This window comes from Phoenix dactylifera, chromosome 1, assembly GCF_051530095.1.
Source record: "Phoenix dactylifera cultivar Ajwa chromosome 1, Ajwa_hap1_PhDact_Kaust_v1.1, whole genome shotgun sequence".
Classification (NCBI taxonomy): Eukaryota; Viridiplantae; Streptophyta; class Magnoliopsida; order Arecales; family Arecaceae; genus Phoenix; species Phoenix dactylifera.
The window spans coordinates 34,623,632-34,643,521 of NC_143190.1; the positions used below are offsets into that span (position 1 = coordinate 34,623,632).

At 41.5% G+C, this 19,890-nt stretch overlaps 1 protein-coding gene across 8 annotated transcripts; it reads right to left on the reverse strand.

Annotated features, from left to right (window-relative positions):
* Positions 1–8,815: 8,815 nt before the first annotated feature.
* LOC103707140 (protein FLUORESCENT IN BLUE LIGHT, chloroplastic-like) lies at positions 8,816–14,982 on the reverse strand. Of its 8 annotated transcripts, none has more exons than XM_026804673.4 (6): positions 14,725–14,930; positions 13,232–14,082; positions 12,947–13,155; positions 11,883–12,042; positions 10,510–10,827; positions 8,816–9,259 (listed from the first exon to the last, which is right to left on the reverse strand). In XM_026804673.4, the coding sequence occupies exons 2-6, from the start codon at positions 13,275–13,277 to the stop codon at positions 9,057–9,059; spliced, it is 936 nt and encodes a 311-aa protein (XP_026660474.1). In that variant the 5' UTR covers positions 13,278–14,082; positions 14,725–14,930; the 3' UTR covers positions 8,816–9,056. The 8 variants fall into 8 exon arrangements, with proteins under 8 accessions (XP_026660474.1, XP_088578493.1, XP_088578488.1 ...); XM_088722367.2 differs by having other exon boundaries at positions 12,939–13,155; positions 13,759–14,082; positions 14,180–14,930; XM_088722362.1 differs by having other exon boundaries at positions 12,939–13,155; positions 13,759–14,082; positions 14,725–14,862.
* Positions 14,983–19,890: the final 4,908 nt, after the last annotated feature.

The following is a 19,890-nucleotide window of genomic DNA, read 5'->3' on the forward strand; positions in this document are numbered from 1 at the left end:
AAGGGAACCCTCTAAAGCTCTTTCTCTTTCTTGTTCACTATTTTGCATAATTTACATATGAATATTGTTGCTGGTGGTCCAAACCGTGAACGATTGGCACTGCGGTGTGAACGGGGTTCCGTCTGAGTTGTCTTGGTTGGTGTTGGTTGCGCTCCACCTTCCGCCAAGAAACCTGCAAACAAGCCTTGCACCACCACCAGGGTGGTGATGGCCCTCCGACGGTCAAGTCAGAGGAGATTGGAGGAGGAGGAGAGGTGATAATCGCAAGTAAGAGAGTGCTCTGGGAGATATTGCTCACCTTCCCCCTTTCTCCCCCCAGCCGCATATATACCTGGCTGGGGGGTCTCTCAGGGGGGTTCGTTATCGTGGGGCACGATGGTGTGGCCACTGACATGGCCGTTACAGGGCGTCGTGGAGCAGCACCGGGTACGGCCACGTCAGGGCATAGTGGGGCTCCGCTTTGTACGGCTGATGCAGGAGATCGTGGAGCAGCATCGGGTATAGCCGTTGCAGGGAGTAGTGGAGCAGGAGGCCGCGGCGTGCCTCTGGGGAATAGCCTGTCGTTATCAAGAGATCTCCGACTCGGGGTCGGAGCGCTGGATCAAGGGGCAGCCGACTCGGGGTCGGGCTGCGGAGCCGAGGATATCCGACTCGGGGTCGGATTGCTGGATCAAAGGGCAGCCGACTCGGGGTCGGGCTGCGGAGCCGAGGATGTCCGACTCGGGGTCGGATTGCTGGATCAAAGGGCAGCCGACTCGGGGTCGGGCTGCGGAGCCGAGGATGTCCGACTCGGGGTCGGATTGCTGGATCAAGGGGCAGCCGACTCGGGGTCGGGCTGCGGAGCCGAGGATGTCCGACTCGGGGTCGGATTGCTGGATCAAAGGGCAGCCGACTCGGGGTCGGGCTGCGGAGCCGAGGATGTCCGACTCGGGGTCGGATTGCTGGATCAAAGGGCAGCCGTAGTCTTCCTGGGCGCGCGTGCCGGTCACGTGGGGCATGGCGGCTTATTTCCCCCGTAACAGTAGCCCCCACTTCCGAGCCTGGAACCAGAAGGGGAACAGGTGAAGGGAGTGATGTTTCGGGATTGCCGCCGTTCCTCGGAGAGGCGCGCGCGCTTCGAGCTCCCCGCCCTTTTTATGGCGTATGGCGGTTATTGCCGACCTGGCAGTCTGAGGATTTCGGCGGACATCCTTCCCTAATGGTGTCGATTCGCCTTTGGGGCGCGAGCGACCCTTCGGCAGCCAGGCGTCCTCTGGCGTCATCGAGGCGTCACTTGCCTTTCCGCCTATTTAATCGGGGGCCTTTCCCCGTCCGTCTTCTTCTTTACAGATATTTTCAAGTTTCTCCTTTGCGCTGCTGTTGCTGCCGTCGGACTGTTCACTTGTTTCTCCTTTGGCGCTCTCGGAGCCGTTCTTACCTCTTTTCCGGTGAGTTTTCCCCATTCTTCTACTTAGGGCTCTCCATACTTTCCCCTCTTATACTAGTGTACTCCAGTCGCTCCGGTCTTTCCCCCCTTCCTGTCCCCGTCCTGACCGTAGGTTTATTGGCCATTAGGAATGGGCGAAGTGAGAGCAGACCAAATTAAGTCGGAGCTGGTCGCCATAGACTTAGACAGACTCGTGGCTCGGTACCACCTTCCCGAGGCCTGCAACGCCACGCTCCCGGGGCCTGAGGAGAGGATGTCCCATCCTCCTCCAGGGAAGATCGCCATCAATGAGGGCATTCTCCAGGCCGGGTTCCGCTTTCCCCCTTCGGACTTGGTCATGCAGGTGCTACGGGGTTTAAGAGTGGCACCGACGCAACTGGTGCCGAACTCGTGGCGGGCCCTGACGGTCTTCCAGGTTCTCTGCCGTATGCACGAGATCCCCGCCACCCTGAATGTTTTCTGGGAGTTCTACAGCCTGAGCGGCCACCCCCAGGACAAAGGGTGGTGGTGCTTCGCAGCGCGGCGAGGATGCGGCCTTGTCAAGGAGGCTCCTACCTCCATTCACAAATGGAAGGAGCGCTTCTTTTTTGTTGATGCAGATCCCTCTTGGGAAATCAGGGCGACCTGGGAGACCCCGATGAAGTCTCCGATCGGCCTATCGAGACTGTCAAGGGAGGAGTCCGATGGCTTGGCCGCCTTGAAGGGGTTGGTTGCCGAGGGCCAGCTCCCCCCGGTGGCCCGCCTTATTTCCGAGGATACTTTGGTGAATGTCGGTCTGAGCTCGGTCCCCACCGACCGTGAGTCCGCCACCGATTCTTTCTTGACTTTTTCCCTTCTTTCGTCCCGTTCTTTCCTTTGGTTTCTCCGTCTCCGACTATCCCGTCCTTTTTGCAGAGATCGACGACGTCATGCGGTCGGTGAAGACAAAGGCTGTTGGTAGGGCGTCCCTGCTGGAAGCAGCCCAGAGGAGGAAACGAGCTCTTCCGAGCGGGGCCCCACCGGCGAAGAAGTCCCGTAAGGAGGTGCCTCCGACGCGGGAAATTGAGACGTTTGGAGTTTCCGTAATCCCTGGCCAACGGAAGAGGAGTTTCGGTTTGAAGGCGGGAGGAAGTAAGTCGTTTGGAGTTTCCGTAATCCCTGTTCGCATGGCCAACGGAAGCCATATTCGGTTTGAAGGCGGGAGAAGGTGACCGTTGGAATTCTAGAGAAGACTTTGGAGCTCCACAAGCATAGTCCTCTGTTCTTTGAGGTTCCAACGGACTGTATGCTTATCGGGGGGCCAACGGAAGGCTTTTTGGTTTGAAGTCCTCTATTCTTTGGAGCTCCACAAGCATAGTCCTTTGTTCTTTGAGGTTCCAACGGACTGTATGCTTATCGGGGGGCCAACGGAAGGCTTTTTGGTTTGAAGTCCTCTATTCTTTGGAGCTCCACAAGCATAGTCCTCTGTTCTTTGAGGTTCCAACGGACTGTATGCTTATCGGGGGGTCAACAAAAGGCTTTTTGGTTTGAAGGCGGGAGAAGGTTACCGTTGGAAGTCCAGAGAAGAGTTTTGAAGGCAGGAGAAGAGTCTGTAGGGCCTGTTTGCCACACCTATTTGCCGTTGGAAACCTTGAAGCTACTACATTTGGCCACGGTAACTGGAGTTGAAAGAGAACTCCATTTTCTGTTTGAACTCCATCCGGCAAGCAGATTATATGCAGATTACCCATCTATTTGAACTGGAGTCTTGTCTTCTTTGATAAGCAGATTACCCATCTGTTTCCCATCTTGTTTCGTTTTGCCATAGGGTGTGGGGAATTAAGATCATGTTTTCTTTGTTTATGAATGCCCTGTTCTGCTCCAGTCTGCCATCTTCTTCCGTTTTGCCTTAGGGTGTGGGGAATTAAGATAAGGTGTTTTTTGGGAGTTCATGAATGCTCTATTGTGCTCCACTATCCCTCTAACTCTGTTTTAACAGAGATATTTTGCTGAGGTGCCTCTGATTCTGCACTCTTCGTCTGACTTTGTTATAACAGAGTTAAGCTCCAAGAATTGTCTCCAAATCATTTGTGTCGATCCCTCCTATTTTCATTATCATGGCTTCAAAGAACAGTAGTAGCCCGGTTTTCATGGCCATTTGTTGTTACCGTAGCAAAGCTGTTATTATTTCCATCTGTGAGGACACAACTCTTGATCAAATTTTCAAGAAAATAGTGGAAAGGTGGAGATATTTATCTTCTACAATGATAGAAATTAAGTTTTATAGTCCAAACAAATGTAGAATGCTTGTTACGCTCATGAGCGATAAAGATGTTCATAATATGCATCAAATACATGTGAACTTAAATGCGGCAGTGATTGAGATGGTTGTTACTCATTCTTCAAGCTTGATCGAAGCTGCTGATGTGGTAATCAATACCAGGTATTCCATATTTGAAATTTTATTTAGTTCATTTGAAGCTAAAAGAACATTAATAAGTGTGCTGAAATTATGTTTATCGTTTTGTATGGACAGTGGCTCATCCCATGGTGCTGAAATTAGTTGGAGATCCAAAAATATTTCAAAGAGTGGCTCAAGTAATTTTGTCCAAGTTGTTGAAGAAATAAGAACTGCAATTGAAGAGGAAGGAAGTCAAAGAAATTTGTTGGATGCTTGGAAAAGCTGTATAGAGAGCGTCGGTCAGGAGTTCAGGAATGTCGAAACTCTTCGTGACACCTTTCGCAACTTTTGTGTCGCAAATTGTAGAGATTTTGTGTTCATGAAGAACGATTGGGAGCGAGTTACTGTGGAATGTGCATATGAAAAATGTGAATGGCGTATCCATGCTTCTCGACTTGGTAATGGTGAAAAGTTTGCAATTAAAAAAATGAACAATAACCATACATGTGGAGGAGGGATGCAAATCCGGTCGCATACGAAGGCTTCGAAACGTTGGGTTTCGAACATTATTAAAGATAAACTTCAAGATATGTCATTATATAAGCCGACTGATATTGTAAAAGATATTCGTCGGGAATATGGTGTTCAATTGCCGTATCATCAAGTTTGGCATGGTAAGGAGCTGGCTATGAAGGAGATTTATGGTGATAGATCACTATCTTATGACCGAATTCGGTGGTATTGCGACGCCATTGTTCAAACCAACCCCGGCAGCATTACAGAGTACGAAACAATTGAAGGTCGATTCAGACGTCTGTTCATTTGTTTTCATGCTTCACTATTGGGTTTCATAAAAGGATGTCGACCTCTAATTTTTATGGATGGGACATTTATAAAACATAAGGATGGAGGTGTATTACTTGGCGCCACTGCCAAAGATGGCAATGATGATATGTTTCCTATAGCTTATAGTGTGGTAGATACAGAAACTAATGAAAACTAGGAATGGTTTTGCCGGATTTTCAAAGAAGCTATTCATAGTTGTAGTGTGTATCATGGTCAAAAGTTCACATTTATGACAGATAGACATCAGGGAATTATTAAATCGGTGCCGAAGTACTTTCCTGGTTACTACCACTCATATTGTATTCATCATGTGAAAGAAAACTTCAAGAATCAGGTTTGCATCATAATATTGTAAATAATTTTAAGTAGAAAGTATCTAAGTAATATACCATCCGGTATGTCTGATATTTAATTGTGATCGCAGGTGCTTGTCCATTATCGTGTAGCTGATAGAAAGAGGCTGCTTGATTTACTAAATGCTGTTGCGTATACTCTAAGGCTTAATGTTTTTCAAAAGCTAATTGGGAAGCTTACATCAGAAGCCCCTGGTGCTTCCACCTTTCTCCTACATGCCAACCCTGAGCATTAGGCAAATGCAATTTTTCCAGGTCCACGCTGGGGCACTATGACATCTAACGTGGCTGAGTGTTTTAATAGTTGGATCTTGGAGGCTCGTCATCTGCCCGTACCTCAGATGGTTGACCATATCAGGCTTCAAATTATGCAGATGATGCATGAACGGCGTAATCAAGGATATAGCATTCAAACCCACCTATATCCAGATGCTGAGAAAGTGTTACATAAAAATGCAGAAGACGGTCAGAGATTATCCATGTTTACGTCCAACAAAAGCAAAAACGGCAAGACCCCAACTATATAAACCTAACCGTTCTAAATCATCAATATATGAACATAATGCCTTTGGAACGTTGTAGTGTACAGTTGGAAACAGAATAGTCACAAAGAGGTATAGAACCCATAATTTGGTAAAATCCTCTACATCTTGTCGTCCTCTCCTTCCAACTAGTAATTGTAATCTATTTTCTATTGCATCCCTACCGGCCTTTTTGTGGTCACCATCAAAAAAACGGGTGATAAGGTTAGAAGTAACCCCTCCCCTCCCTATACAATTCTACCTCATCGCCCGTGGCACTCAAACTAAGGATGAGTGCAAACTCACTCCCTAAAAAAGGCACTAAAACTTTACCAAACCAAAAACCTTCCTCGACATCATCCCAAAAAGAGAGCAAAGTGTCTCGGACAGGCCTACTCTGCTTGATATATGGCAAACTTAGCATATGTCCAAAAGGAGTTGCGATCACCCTATCATTCTGCTCCCGAGACATAGACTGCACAAGGGTGGCAATAAATTGGACATAGTGGCTGAAGTAGCACCTTCAATTGACCATATTATTCGGGCCAACAGAACATGCTTTGCCTCTACTCTGAATTGGAGCCATATCAAATGTCTGCATCAAAAATATTAATGAAACACGTTATCCATAAAACAAATCTTTCAAGAACGCATTGTGAGACAATTAATAAACATCAAATTAAGAATCACTGCAGGGTAAAATTAAAGAAAACAGCAACCTTATATGATGTATTCGCAGGAAACTATACCAATATATCACCTACCAATAATCTTCCCTGGGCGAAATCAATAATCGATTCCATAGCATTCAAAACCGAAATCAAAAAATTATTCGGAACAAAAAAAACGGAAAGCAAGAGAGATTACGGTTTAGCTTCCACTATAGCCAGCATTATGGTTCTCAAAAAGTAAGAACAAATCTTCCCTAAGCAAAATCAATATTTCATTCCGTAACATTCAAAACCGAAAACAAAAATTTCTTCGGAACAAAAATACGGGAAGCAATATTGATTAGGGTTTAGCTTCGATTATAGCAAGCATTATGGTATCCACTAGCATTGGGCGAGCGGAACCTTACCTGCGATGCGGAATGCTTATCGGGGTGGACTCGGTCGACAGGAAGATGACTCCGTCAACTGGAAGAGGACTCCGTCGACACGAACAGGACTCGTTCGAGAGGAAGAAGAAGAAGGGGTTCTTTCCGAAGGCGAGAAAAAAATTCCTCTCGGTCGAGAGGAAGAGGAAGACGAAGAAGGGTTTCTTCCTGGGTCCAGAGGAAGAAGACAATGAGAGGAAGAGGAAGAGGACTCGCTCGAGCGGAAGAGGAGCAAAGGAAGCCGGAAAGCCCAACGGATGAATAAAGGGTAGTTTCGTCACCATTTAGAAACCCAAAAACTCTCGAGACCGGGAGTTAAAAGACCGATCAACAGGGACTATTCCTTATACTCCGGTCCAACACTAGATCGGTGATTAGTTTCCCCAAAAAAAAATCCACTGGGTTACATAAATAGTGAACCCAATGCTGCTGTTCTTTTTTTTTTTTGGCTAAGACGGGTGGATCATACCAGGTGAGTACGGATGCACCCAATAAAATTAAAAAATAAAATACCTCGGAGTGCCGGGGGCAACTCCCCATCTCCAGCCCACATGGTACTATCAGAGTGACTGGCCCCATAAGCAGCCACTCAGTTCGCGGCCCGTTAGCTTCACGGAAGACATGCTTGGCCTGGAAAGCCCCTCCATCCCTCACCATTGTTCAGATATCTCGGAGCAAAGGGTGGATACAATCATTGCCCCTTGGACCCCCTCGATCCAGCTGATGACCATGGCCCTCCAGGACGATGGAATTAGCCCGTAAAACACACCGGGCATGATGAAGGCCCGCCCAAGCGGCCCTCAGCTCTGCATCCGGAACCGATATGTTGAAGAGTTGGCTGCCCCCTGCAGCCATGACTCTGACAGACAAGTCCCAAATAATAAAATCCGCACCACCACTCGTACCTTCGTCCAAGACAGACTCATCGAAGTTGACCTTGAGGAAACTCAGAGGTCGGGGCTCCCTGGTGAAAAACACCGTATGAGATGCTGCCGAAGCAGAATGAGAACCCCAGATGTTCCGAACTATCAAGGGCCCTTCGACAGGTATGATGTGACTGATCTCCGCCGCCTACACACGAGCACTCTCCACATAAGTCTCGGCGACATATTGCGTTCGCCAAAGGTTCGAGCGTTCCTATCCAGCTAAATTTGGTAGGACGTGTAGATCACTCGAGTCGCCTCCTGGCTGAGCAATGGGGACTCCGAACATAGGCGCATGGCTTGTAAAAGCTGGTCCCTCTGGCCCCGAACCTTCCATGGGATCCCTTCCAGTTGCCAGATCACCCTGGCCCATGTGCACTGGAACAAGGCATGGTCCACCGTCTCGTCCACACCACAATCCCCACATATCGAGGAAATCCTCAATCCTCGTCCACTAAGTACTGCTCTCATCGAAAGACAGTCCCAGTCCCAAGGCATTTTCTTTACCGCATGATCATAAATACTAAAAAGAATAAAAAGTTAAAATAAACAATCACCCGCATTCGTGCACAAAGACCAAGCAAACTGGACTGTAGTTCTGGCCTGAAAGGTTCCAATTTGACCTTCCAACGGGCTCGCGTATTCTGCATTCAATCTGGCAAGTCTCATCCTATCCTAGCAACAATTCAATTCAATACAGGAGGAGCTTGCAATATCATTGTTAAAACATTGGAGGGGCTTGCAACATCATTGTTAAAGCATATGTGTGGTGTTTTTTTTGCTGCTTTTTATTATTGTTATTGCTATTCTTATTACCATTCTCATCGTCATTGTCATTTTTATTCTCATTGTTATTCTTATCGTCATCGTCGCCGTAAGCCTTGGACGAAGAGGGATCCGATCCTCCCATATTTACCTTGGCACATGATGACATACCACCAACAAAAGTGATACTCATACTTAGATGTCACTAGTCCATCATCAGCTGAGCGATGAAATTGTCAAACAACCAGCTTGGACAACCTCCACGAATCTCCTAGACAAACAAAATCCAGGGAAACACCGCTCAGGTCAATGAGTAAAAGCAGTTTTCTTAAAAACCGCTCTTAGATATCTAGCCGGACAACCAATAACTATTGAGATATCTTCTTCATACTCAAGGTCGATTTATCCCTTCTAATTCTCATGTAGTGCTTGCTGATAAATATCTAATAATTAATTTCTAAATATTTCCACATATCAAAAACAAACTTGAAGGCATGCATATGTCAAGCACAACTCTTGGAGGAAATGCACACAAAGCGACTATCCTCTCATATAAGCATTTCCTTGAACATAATTTTATAGAAAAGATTTCGAAAATCTAGAACCCTGGAAATATGTAAATGATATGGAAATGCAACCATAAGTTACTGAGACTTCAAAGACCTTAACATGTCAGTCTGTGATGGCGACAATCCCCAAAAAAAACCCAAGATTTTCCACTGGCGTCATATGAATGATCTGGAAGGCTAAGGCGCACTTGAGCTCAATCAATCACTTTCTAACCTTGCTATATATTTGTCATAGAACTTTGCAGCTCGCTCGAGCTCCCCAAGCTCAGCATGGCAGTCAGCTATTGCTCCATAAGCCTCTGTACTGCCAGAATCCTCACCTTCTCGCCTGGATATCTCCAAAATCTTGGAGTAGTACTTTATAGCTTCCCTGTATTTTCCTAGCCTCTGTAGGGATGCACCTGAATTTTATGGGGAAAAAAACAAAGAAAGTGAGGGGAATAAGCATGTGATCCTGAGAGCCACATTATCAAAAGTTTTACGTCTAGCACAGCACTTAATTTTGAACTAAGATGGTCCCTGCAAAAGTCAAAAAGGTTAGGCAACAATGATCTTATGCAACAGTAGTGATAGCTCGCCACTTCCAGCATTTCCGAAACTAAATAGTCTTAAGCCACACCCCTCTCCTGAGCAACCCCCCACCTCCCCTTCTCCACCCCCTTTCCCCACAGAAATTTTTACTCACCATATTTTCAGAATAGTCTTTTCTTGATTGTACTTCAGTTTGTAATGCTGTAAACCAAAGCAACACTGTAGGTTGATCTTAGTTCCATATGTCAAGAACTGGAACAGAGCGACTCATAATCATATTGAGGAACAAGATACATGATCCGTGATTCCTTCCTAGAGAAAATATATATATATATATATATATATATATATATATATATATATATAGAGAGAGAGAGAGAGAGAGAGAGAGAGAGAGAGAGAGGATAATCGAATATTTGATCAACGACACTGAATACTGCAAATACACATGCCAAAATGTACTGAAAATTTTATTTTCTTCATAAACTAAGTGATGGTAGTTGATTTAGAAAACATTGACAAAAACAGATAAATAACCTTCAGCGATCATGTAATGGTAGTCAAAGATAAGCATTATCCATTGAAACAGTAAACACATATAATCAACCATAAAATTCATCGTCACCAAGATATTCGTATCCATATGGATGGAGTATCTTGATTTAACACTTTAGAGTCTTTCAACATTCACAAGCTGAAATTCAGTAACTGGCTATATTTTTTTAATTTCTTCAAAAACATCCGTCAACACAGATAAAAAGTTCATCAATATAAATCATGTGGTTATGAAAGTCATGGCAGATCCTATGTCTGTGCAAAAAAGGCCGTATTTTCCTGTCTAGGTAGGATTCCAATCATCCTCTCATGCTATTCTTTCCTCCAAGGCCTCGTAAATTAAAAGTCATATAATATACACTTTTGTAAGATCAAGACAAAAATTTGAGTCATTGCAAAAGAATGAAAATATATTGGCATTTCAGATACCTTAAAATCATAAAAAAAATATATTTTCAAAAAAGAATAAGAGAACCGCCCATGAAGTTATTTACTCACTCTAATTTATCAAAGTATGCTAAGATACAAACATAAACAGCAGCCCACATGAAAAAGGAAATCAAACCTAATCCTCTTGCAGCCTTCTTTTCCTCTAGGTGATCTCCCAAACTCTGTGCAAGATCAAAAGCTGCCTTAAACTCCACAGATGCTTTCTCTAGATCTTGATTCCTCAGAAAGTTTTTCCCTGTCCTCAAAATTGTGATCAGTTGCTGCTTCCTGGGGTCCACAATGACTTCAGATTCCGAGATTCTACCAACTGGTGCATAACTTAAGCTGGGGGCATAAGATTCTATCTTTGCTTGTCTTCTTAGTGCTGCATTGATCTGGCGCAGCTGGTCATTCAAGCGCTCCAGTTCCCCTCTTCTCTGCCGTGCAAGCAATCCTACAAAGCATAATACTCCATTTAAAACAACTAAAAAGCAATAAACTAGCAGATTTACCCACTGCCATCATTTTCCTAACCAATTATACTACTGAAAAAATACAGAGGTTCAAAGAATACAGTAGTTAGATAAATGATCAATTTTGATGGGCTACAATCAACTTATTACACTTGTCAAGAGATAGCCAAAACAGACTTCTGCCAATTTGCATCATAAGCATGACATTGACTCCATAACCATGAGATTTTGTCTCAACCATTTGGCATGTTACAACAATTAATCAAGGGCAAAATTAGTTTCTCAATTGTTTGAGTTACATACCAACTAATATGGGCTTTCTATTTAGAAGACAAACATATAAAACTAGCCTTATGCAATTGATGCATATGTCATCCTCACGAGACTTATTTTTGAGCAGGCAAAAGGGTCCCATTTTACTAGTGTATATAATGATAGGGTAATGAAGAATTGATTGACATGGTATACACATGTTCAATGAAGAAATATGAGGTTCACTCATAATTGTGTCAACTGAGGACCTAAATAGATCAGGACAGAAGTTGCAAGGAAGGATTTGAAAAGGCATGCTCCGATAAAGAATTTGACTCTTGATAGGGACAAATGGCAGAGAAGGATTCACACAGCTGATCCTAAATAAGTAAGGGAAAGTTTGCGGGCAGTTTATGAAGGTTATAATCAATATACAGTGATTAGCATTAGTGCAACCATAAAATAGACAGAAATATCATCAAATTTAACTTAGTTTCGAGTGCGTGAAGGAAAAGAAAATATTCTTAAGTATTTGAAAAATATCCTCCTGTATTGCCATCCGTATACAGTGAAAAACCAGAATCAACTATGAAAGGCATCTCGTAAATAATGAATTTAAAGTCTGAGAGGCTATCTCTTTATGTTACAGATGAATATCTGCATAAGAAACTTCTCAAACCAGTAATCAATCAAAGAGAATGGAACAATCAGAAACGAGAGTATTCCCAGATTCCAAGGCAGTACAAGTCCATGTCCAAGAGATAATATTGGTATTGTCTCTTACCCCCCACAGTAGCCCCTATAAGGGCTATAGCAAAAAGTAGAGGCATCTCAGTAAATGGGCGACGTGCCTCACATGTTTCTGCCAAGACTCTGAGAGGCAGAATGAGCATCAATGAATTTGCAAGAATAACTGCTTTTGGCAAGTTCTGTAGCATCATCTTCTGCAGAAGTCAATTCAAATCAGATTGCAGAACCTAATTATCATACAGGGGAACTGTTGTAAGAAAAAACGCTTGACATAAAAGAGAATTGTTCAAAAATGCTGGACATGATGATGAAATGCTTATAATTACAAACTAATAAAACCAGTACGACCTGGTATGACACAAAAAATGAATAGAAGGATAAACAAAACTAGCATAGGGCGAACGTAAAGTTCTTTTCATCTTCATATACATGATAAAATGAATGATTTCATTTGGCAATGGCATGTAAAAAATTAATCTAGAGTCAAGTCTCTGTTGCTCCTCCCTTCCACTAAAACAATATTATAAGAGATATGTTGAGCTGACAATCTTGCAATACCAAGCAACAAATTCACAAGAATCTGATTTGATGCTTCAAATGCTTTTAATACCAAAAAAATGCGATCCTTTTTCTGGTCTACAAGGCAATAACACCTTAGCAGACAGTTACCTGGGCAGTTCAGATTACAAGACTACGCAACAATAATTTTTGGATACTTCAACACAACCCATCATTTGTCAAACTTTTTGTTTTAGAATGTTACCACTAGCTAAAAAAATTAATTAAAATAAATAACTTTTTCATGGACTTGTTGTACATCATAAAACTAAGAATCCTTGAATATTGTGAAAATACATTGACCGAAACACTAAACTTTTGCATATGGTCATCCATTAAATTTCGAGTTTGATCAAGGGAACCCTCTAAAGCTCTTTCTCTTTCTTGTTCACTATTTTGCATAATTTACATATGAATATTAATTTAGATCTTGCACAAGTGCGTTGTGTTTGGATCTCCTAATGCATTTTTGGCTCAAAATTCAGATTATGAGGTTGCAACTATAGGAGCAAAGTAGAATACGGGGACTCACCATCATACCTGATGATTGGATATGTATTCCATGACCATATGGCATAGTCCTGATAGTTTCCCATCAATAGCTCCTGACCTAGCCCTTTGGAGACCATCTGCTATAGGAGATGAAAATTTGCAACTCAACAAGCTTTGACCTCTCCTACGTGGAACCTGGAGTTTCATTGAAAACAGCGCCACCTTTTCCTTTCTTGATGGGAGAAACACCAATTCTTCTGGTTTTAAAGAAGTTCTGATATTAGCAGAATGCCTAAGTAGACAGTTTTGACTTGCAATAAATTTTAAACCTACCGAATATGCAACATAAAATGGCAATGAAACAAATGTAGCCATGCATGCTGCATTGGACAAGCAAGCTGGTCTTCTAATCATCTGGTATCATAGAATGGCAAAGTGCGTCTAAACATGCGGCACCCACAAAAAAGAGTTTGGCAGAACAGGGGTTTACATGCATAATAAAATAGAAAATAACATTTATATGAACTTAGGAACAAACCAAACTGCTTACGAGACCTTGCGCCTGCAAAAATGATTTAAAAAGCTCATAATTGAATATTAGTGATTAAGTCAAGTGCCTAAACTCTAATAAGGAAATAAAAAGACCCCAGAATTAAACTATGCATCATTGACATTTTACAACTATCACAAGCATATACCCAGTACTTATACAGTAATAAATAAACCACGAACCATACTATCATGAGAACTCTAATTTACATGCTCCAAATTAATAATGCTTGAAAATGAAAACAAAAAAAGGGAGCAATTGCACTCTATATGCTATTCTTCTGATAACAATTTCTCATCAGGTACTCCACCTTTCTGCACTCTGCAGTCCTAGACCAATGCAAATAATATCAAAGGTACCGGAAACCAAGTGTAATGGATATCACAGCGCTTATGGTCATTGACAGATCCAGGCAGGGGAAGCTGAAGCACAGTAGGCTGATTAAATCTGCCACACCAGTCACGAGCATATGATTCTGCATACTGCCACCACACTACACTTTTATTGTGCATCATAGGGATATATGAACATATTCCCCAGCTTCTCATGCTCGTCATGCCTTTCAAATTGTTCAATTCCTTCTTTAAGGGAGAAATCCTGACAGAATACTTCTTAATAAACTTGCCGAAATCACCTATAAATCACAACGTTTTATCATTTGTTTTATGTTACAGGAGAAAGGTAAAAGTCATCAGTTGAGTCTTCAATTCTTTGATTGCAAAGATAATTACCAAAAGAATTTCAGAAGCGCTAAGGATATATCGTCAAGATCAAGATCCATGCCTATACCTTCCATATACTAGCAAGGGGCTCCAAACTGCAACTGCACCACACCACGCCCCATACCCCCGCCCCCACCCCCAACCCCCTCCCAAAAAAAAAAAGAAACAAAGAAAGAAAGAAATCCTTTAAGGGGATATAAGTCGTAATCTTAAGTTAGCAATTTACAATGAAAATAACGATTAATTCAGATTAAATAAAAGAGAGCCCCGAAAAGGCCATCACCATACTGCTTTCTGAGACAACGGCACCTAGACTCTAAAACCCTAAATCCATAAACCCTGATCTTAAAACCCTAACCTGAACTCAAATTGCAGGCAATACTATCAGTCTCTGAATCTGTGACTAAGAAAACAATCCTAGAAATAATTCCCGTGTGACAATCTAGCATCCATTTTATTTCATTAAAGATCGAAATCACGAATCTAGATATAAAATATATCAAGATTTTTCCAAAAATCCCGTCTAAACCGGAATTCGGCTAATGGATACTCACCGGTGGCACGAATTCGACTGGATAATCCTTTCGAGGATGAGAGGAACCGCCAGAAAACCTCGCCGCCATGCGAGCGCGAAACTGGCTGGGACAGCACCGCCATTTGCTTTGCCGGTTTTTCCTTTCCTTTTTGGTGTTTAGGGGTTTGTCTTTTTTTTAATGGAATTAGGAAGGAAGTGAACTCCCAGTTGCTTCGCCGGTCTCCTGACCCCGGAAATTCGCCATCCGTGGGTTATAAATGGTACCATCTTTCCTTCCTTTTTTTTTTTTTTGGTAACCGTATCGTCTTTCCTTTACTGTATTGTGAACGCGCACTGATAATAGGAAATAAAAATTAATTTTTTTTATCAATATTAATATACATCAAGATACGCCGTACCGGTCGCCTACCAGATCGATACGGTTCCGGTACGAATTGGCCAGCTCTTCCCCGCCAGAGCCGGAAAAGAAAAAGAGAACGCGCGGCCGCCCCCGCCCTCCCTCGGCCTCCGATGCTTTTCCGCGGCTCTCCGATGGCGGCCATAGGTCTCCTCCCTTCCTTTCTTCTTCGCGCTTTCTTTTCTTCTCCTCGTTTTCTTTGTCTCCGGCATAGAACCGGCCCGTACTGATTTTCACTACTTCTGTGTACCGGTTACAGACCGGTTCGTCGGACCTTGATATAGATATAATTTGAATATTAAAAGTATATATATATATAGATTTTTCACGAATCAAAAATATCATAAAAAATTAGGTTAATAACATATTAATATAATATATAAAATTAAATAAGGTTATAAAAACTATCCAGATAGGAATCAAATAATTATCTATCTATATTTTTATTTTATTTTTTTCTGAATATAAATAGTTGTCTATCTATATTCATATCCCTCCTCATTTTATTTATCTAGTAGTATGCATTAACGTACTTCATTTGCATGCATTCCGATCCCTCTCAAACTATAGTGAATTTTTGGGCTCCCAGCTTGTTTTGGACTCAAGAAGTCCCATTTGCTTGACAACTACATTATTTTTTTGTGTTGTTGCAGAAAATTCGAACTCCATCTGCCATGTTGTTAACCTATCCATCCAATGAGGTTAATGTGGGGGGTCGGACTTGTTGATGCATTCTCTATAAGATCTACTTAGTCGGCTATGGTTTGATGCAGCTTCTATAGATCACTTGATGGATCTGGAGCCATGCCAAGACTTGCACACTATTATCATAATTAACACCATCTTGGATTCTTGCACACTATTCTCTGCGAAAGAATCCAAGATGATGTTAATTAACAGACATCCAAATTAAAATTTTCTGTTATGATCTTTGTAAGCATTCTTCTTTTATATATATATATATATATATATATATATTGAGGACTTTATACGACTTACATCATATTGAAGAATAATCCTATACAAGTGCGCCCCCTGCTTTTCCCTCGTATAATCCTTTTTTTTTTCAACCTCTACCAAAACAAACTGAAAAATTAATAGATATCAATAAAAAAGGAGTATATACATAAATTTGGCAGGCTGCTAAAGCCTGCCCACATAACATAATTGACAAGAAGAAATTGATAAATAATAATTTTTCCTCTTGAAGATATGATTCAACCAATATCAAGAGAAGCAAGATTTGACCAACATCAAAAAGGTCCAAACCTCTTAAGAACTAGGTAAATTTGATATCAGGCTCTTAATTGTTGGAGCATTTTGAATGAATAGACACAATTGTAGTGTGTTAGAGTAGCTGATCTGCTACATGTAGGATTCGGTTGTTTAGATTGAACAATGAATTTATTACTTAGAATACCGCCATACTTATATCATTTTTCTTGTTTATTTTAAAATGTCAAATAAAAGTAAATATCAATGGATTATTTCATGGCATGCATAAGAGCTCAATACACATTTTGGCGGATACATGTGGCTTGAGAGTAGAGAGAATCTTCACTATGTTTGTTAGCCAGTTCCCTGAAGTAAACTCCTTTTAATTCCTCTGTAGTCAGTTGCATAATTTCAATAATGAATTATGCTTCGCTACTTTATTCATAATTTATCTAAATGTGCTTATACCTTGTGGATAGAAAAAATTGATATACCAGTAGCAACTTGGATTTTCAATAATAGTGATGCAGAAGGATTATTGGACTTTAACTACTTTAGCCACTATATATAGGGTTGAATATGGTCCAGAAGCAAGATATGTCACATTAGAAATTGGGTAATGACATAAACTTTCGAAGGCTATAATTTGGTCACATAATGTCTGATTGAAATTATCTTTTTTTTTTTTTTGACATTGGACAACTTTTCGAAATCTACGACGTGATGCCCTTTGAAGGGTATGGTGCACCTAGTGATCAAACCTAAATTTCATCGTTTGGATCCCTAAATAGATTGCTCAAAATGAAAATTTTCTTTTTGAATTTTAATCGGACGTATCTCTTAATTGTAAAGAAATTAGACGGAGCGACATAAGACAAAATTGACGTAAAAGTCGAGATTTATCTCTCACGAAATTTTAGCTTTTTTAAGTTTATTTCTATTTGTCATTTCTACTCAGAAAAGTGAGTCCTGCTAATACCAGAAAAAGATTCCGATCCGAATTATGTAAGGACGAATCTCAGTAGAAGCTATATTCTACCTTTGTAGTTTTATCATCTTTTTCTAAATTTTTTTTAGAGAGATTCGAGTTAAGCAAGTTGAGATTTTTTTTTCTTTTTTTCAAGTGGATCAAATAGCTACTTACCACTACAAAGATTATTTGGTTTCACATATGTAGTTTTATCTTAACTATTTCAAAATTTCTTTACTCAAAGTCTCAAATGATCGTAGAGATATCATATCCTTCCCACAACTCAACCCTTCCTTAAAAAACACCTTACGACGTGCGCACACATAGAAATAATAACAAAAATCACTACCCACAATAATAAAATCAAGCGGCGGTTATCCTGTACCTTTTACCATCTAGACTGAATTTGGAGATAGGTTGGTAAAATGAAAGATATGCACTTTAATCTCTTTTGACCACCTCCTCATCCGAGATATTTAGAAGATGGGCATTAATGGGATGGCCTTCCAGGCCAAACATGTGTATAGAGAGGCAAGTAAGGCCGCGGACTGGGTTGCGGCTTATATGGCCAACTATACGGGAGGTATGCTGTGGACGACTAAGTTGCCTAAAGTATTTTGGGATATTTTATTTTTCGATTTTATTGAGTATGTTCGTACCCTAGTGATATGAACACCCTGTTTAAGCTAAAAAAAAAAAAAAAAAAAGAAAGGAGGAAGAAAAAAGAGGCTGTAACTCAAGAGTACTTCTGGTTTGAGATACTACAAAAGGAGCCACCAGCTACAAAACGAGAACAAGTAGCTACTATTGGTCACTAACGGACCCTTCTGGCCCGTTTCCGTATTCTCTCTCCGTGTATGTTTTCTTTTTCATTTTCCTTCTCCCTCTCAAATATTTAATGGAAGTATCAATCAAAGCATAGTGATAAGGTGACAAGGAAGATTTAAGATAATTAATGGGCTGTATGTCCCTACGGGAGGTGGTCAGCTCTATTGCAAAAATCCCCGTGCAGTTGTTATTGCTATTGTATTCTATGAACAGTTTATTCATACCTTTTATTAATATAAAAGGTATTGAACTGGAGCAAATGAATATTTAGTTATAGTTGTAGAAAATAAAAATAATTATACTAGTTCAAGTGCCCAAATTCAATTATTTCTAATAAATGGATGAAAATATCGGATTGGTATGTATAAACTACTACTTACCGCCCCAGTTTTAACTCTCAAATCCTCCCCCTCTCACCTTTTAAGTGATGAGAGTTGTAACAATGAACGAGGATAAGGATAGCTGTGAAAAAAAAATATTTTTTTTTTAATAATTCTGCTGGCCGTACATACGTTTGTATGGAAAAAAAAGAAAAGAAAATGTTAAACCTCAAATGGATTGCATGAAGGTTATTTACAGCAGAACAGTTTTAGTCAATCATGTCGTGACACGTAGCGGTTGAAGAATCGGATGGTTCAGACTCTAGTGCGGATTTTAGAAGACATTTTGGTTTTTTTCTTGATATATATATATATATATGGTCACGATTTATTATTATTTATTTATTACAAATTATTAAAATTTTGTCGCACGGTAGGGAAAGGAGGATTCAAGACAACGAGAAAGGGACAATAAATAAAAAATGGGTCCCACAGGAGGCTAAGTTTTCGTGGCAGCCGCGGCAACGTTCGCCGTGCAGGCGTACGGCGGCGGCGGCGGGAGTGGTTGTTCCCGCCACGACGCAGAGGGGCAGATAGCGTGGATGCCAGGCCCCGGCAGTTGGCAGGCGTTGTCATCACGCCAACGTCAAGAATGGCGACGGCCGTCGTCAACCCGATGGGACGGGTCGAGACGGACTTTGGCGAGGGAATCCCGCCGGCTTTCGGCGTTCCCGATTCGCACGTCATCCGGCCCAGCCAAGGTTTGCAGCTTTATGCCCACAGCGCCGTGCTGCCGTACGAACACGTTTGTACGGCTCCCATCACCGGAGGGATGGACCGGTCACGGCTGGCCGCACGTTTCAGACACAACATGGACGATCATACAAATACACAAACAGAATAGAAGAGGGCGTGGACCGATTCTTGCTGGTGCCTGACCATTAGAACAAAAGTCGCAGTGCTACTAAACTACGAAAGCTTGCCCATGTAGGCTAAGAAACCATGCATCCATGCTATTTTTATAACCTTTTAAGCCCTCGGAAGAGCCATTTTTTCAAAGGAGATTACATGCATACGGTAGAAATTAAGATTCATAATCTCGATACTTAATACGGTATGCTTTATCGACAAATATTTTATACTAAAATAATTTTTTAATTATTCTTTTTCAATATGTCTTAATACGAAACGGTATAAAGTTTATACCGACTTAGTGTTAAATTTGGTATTAGTTTTCTTTCGATACAATATGGTATAGCATGGTACATTATGTACCAAATATCAGTTTTCTTCGAATATAGTATAATATTAATTTTCTTTCGGTAGAGTATGGTATATTCTGCACCATTTGATAAGAAGCAGTATGGCAAACCAGGATGACGAAGCTTTTGGAAAATAATCATAACTTCAAATAAATAGATGAAACCCATAGGAGAATAATGGGAAAGAGAGAAA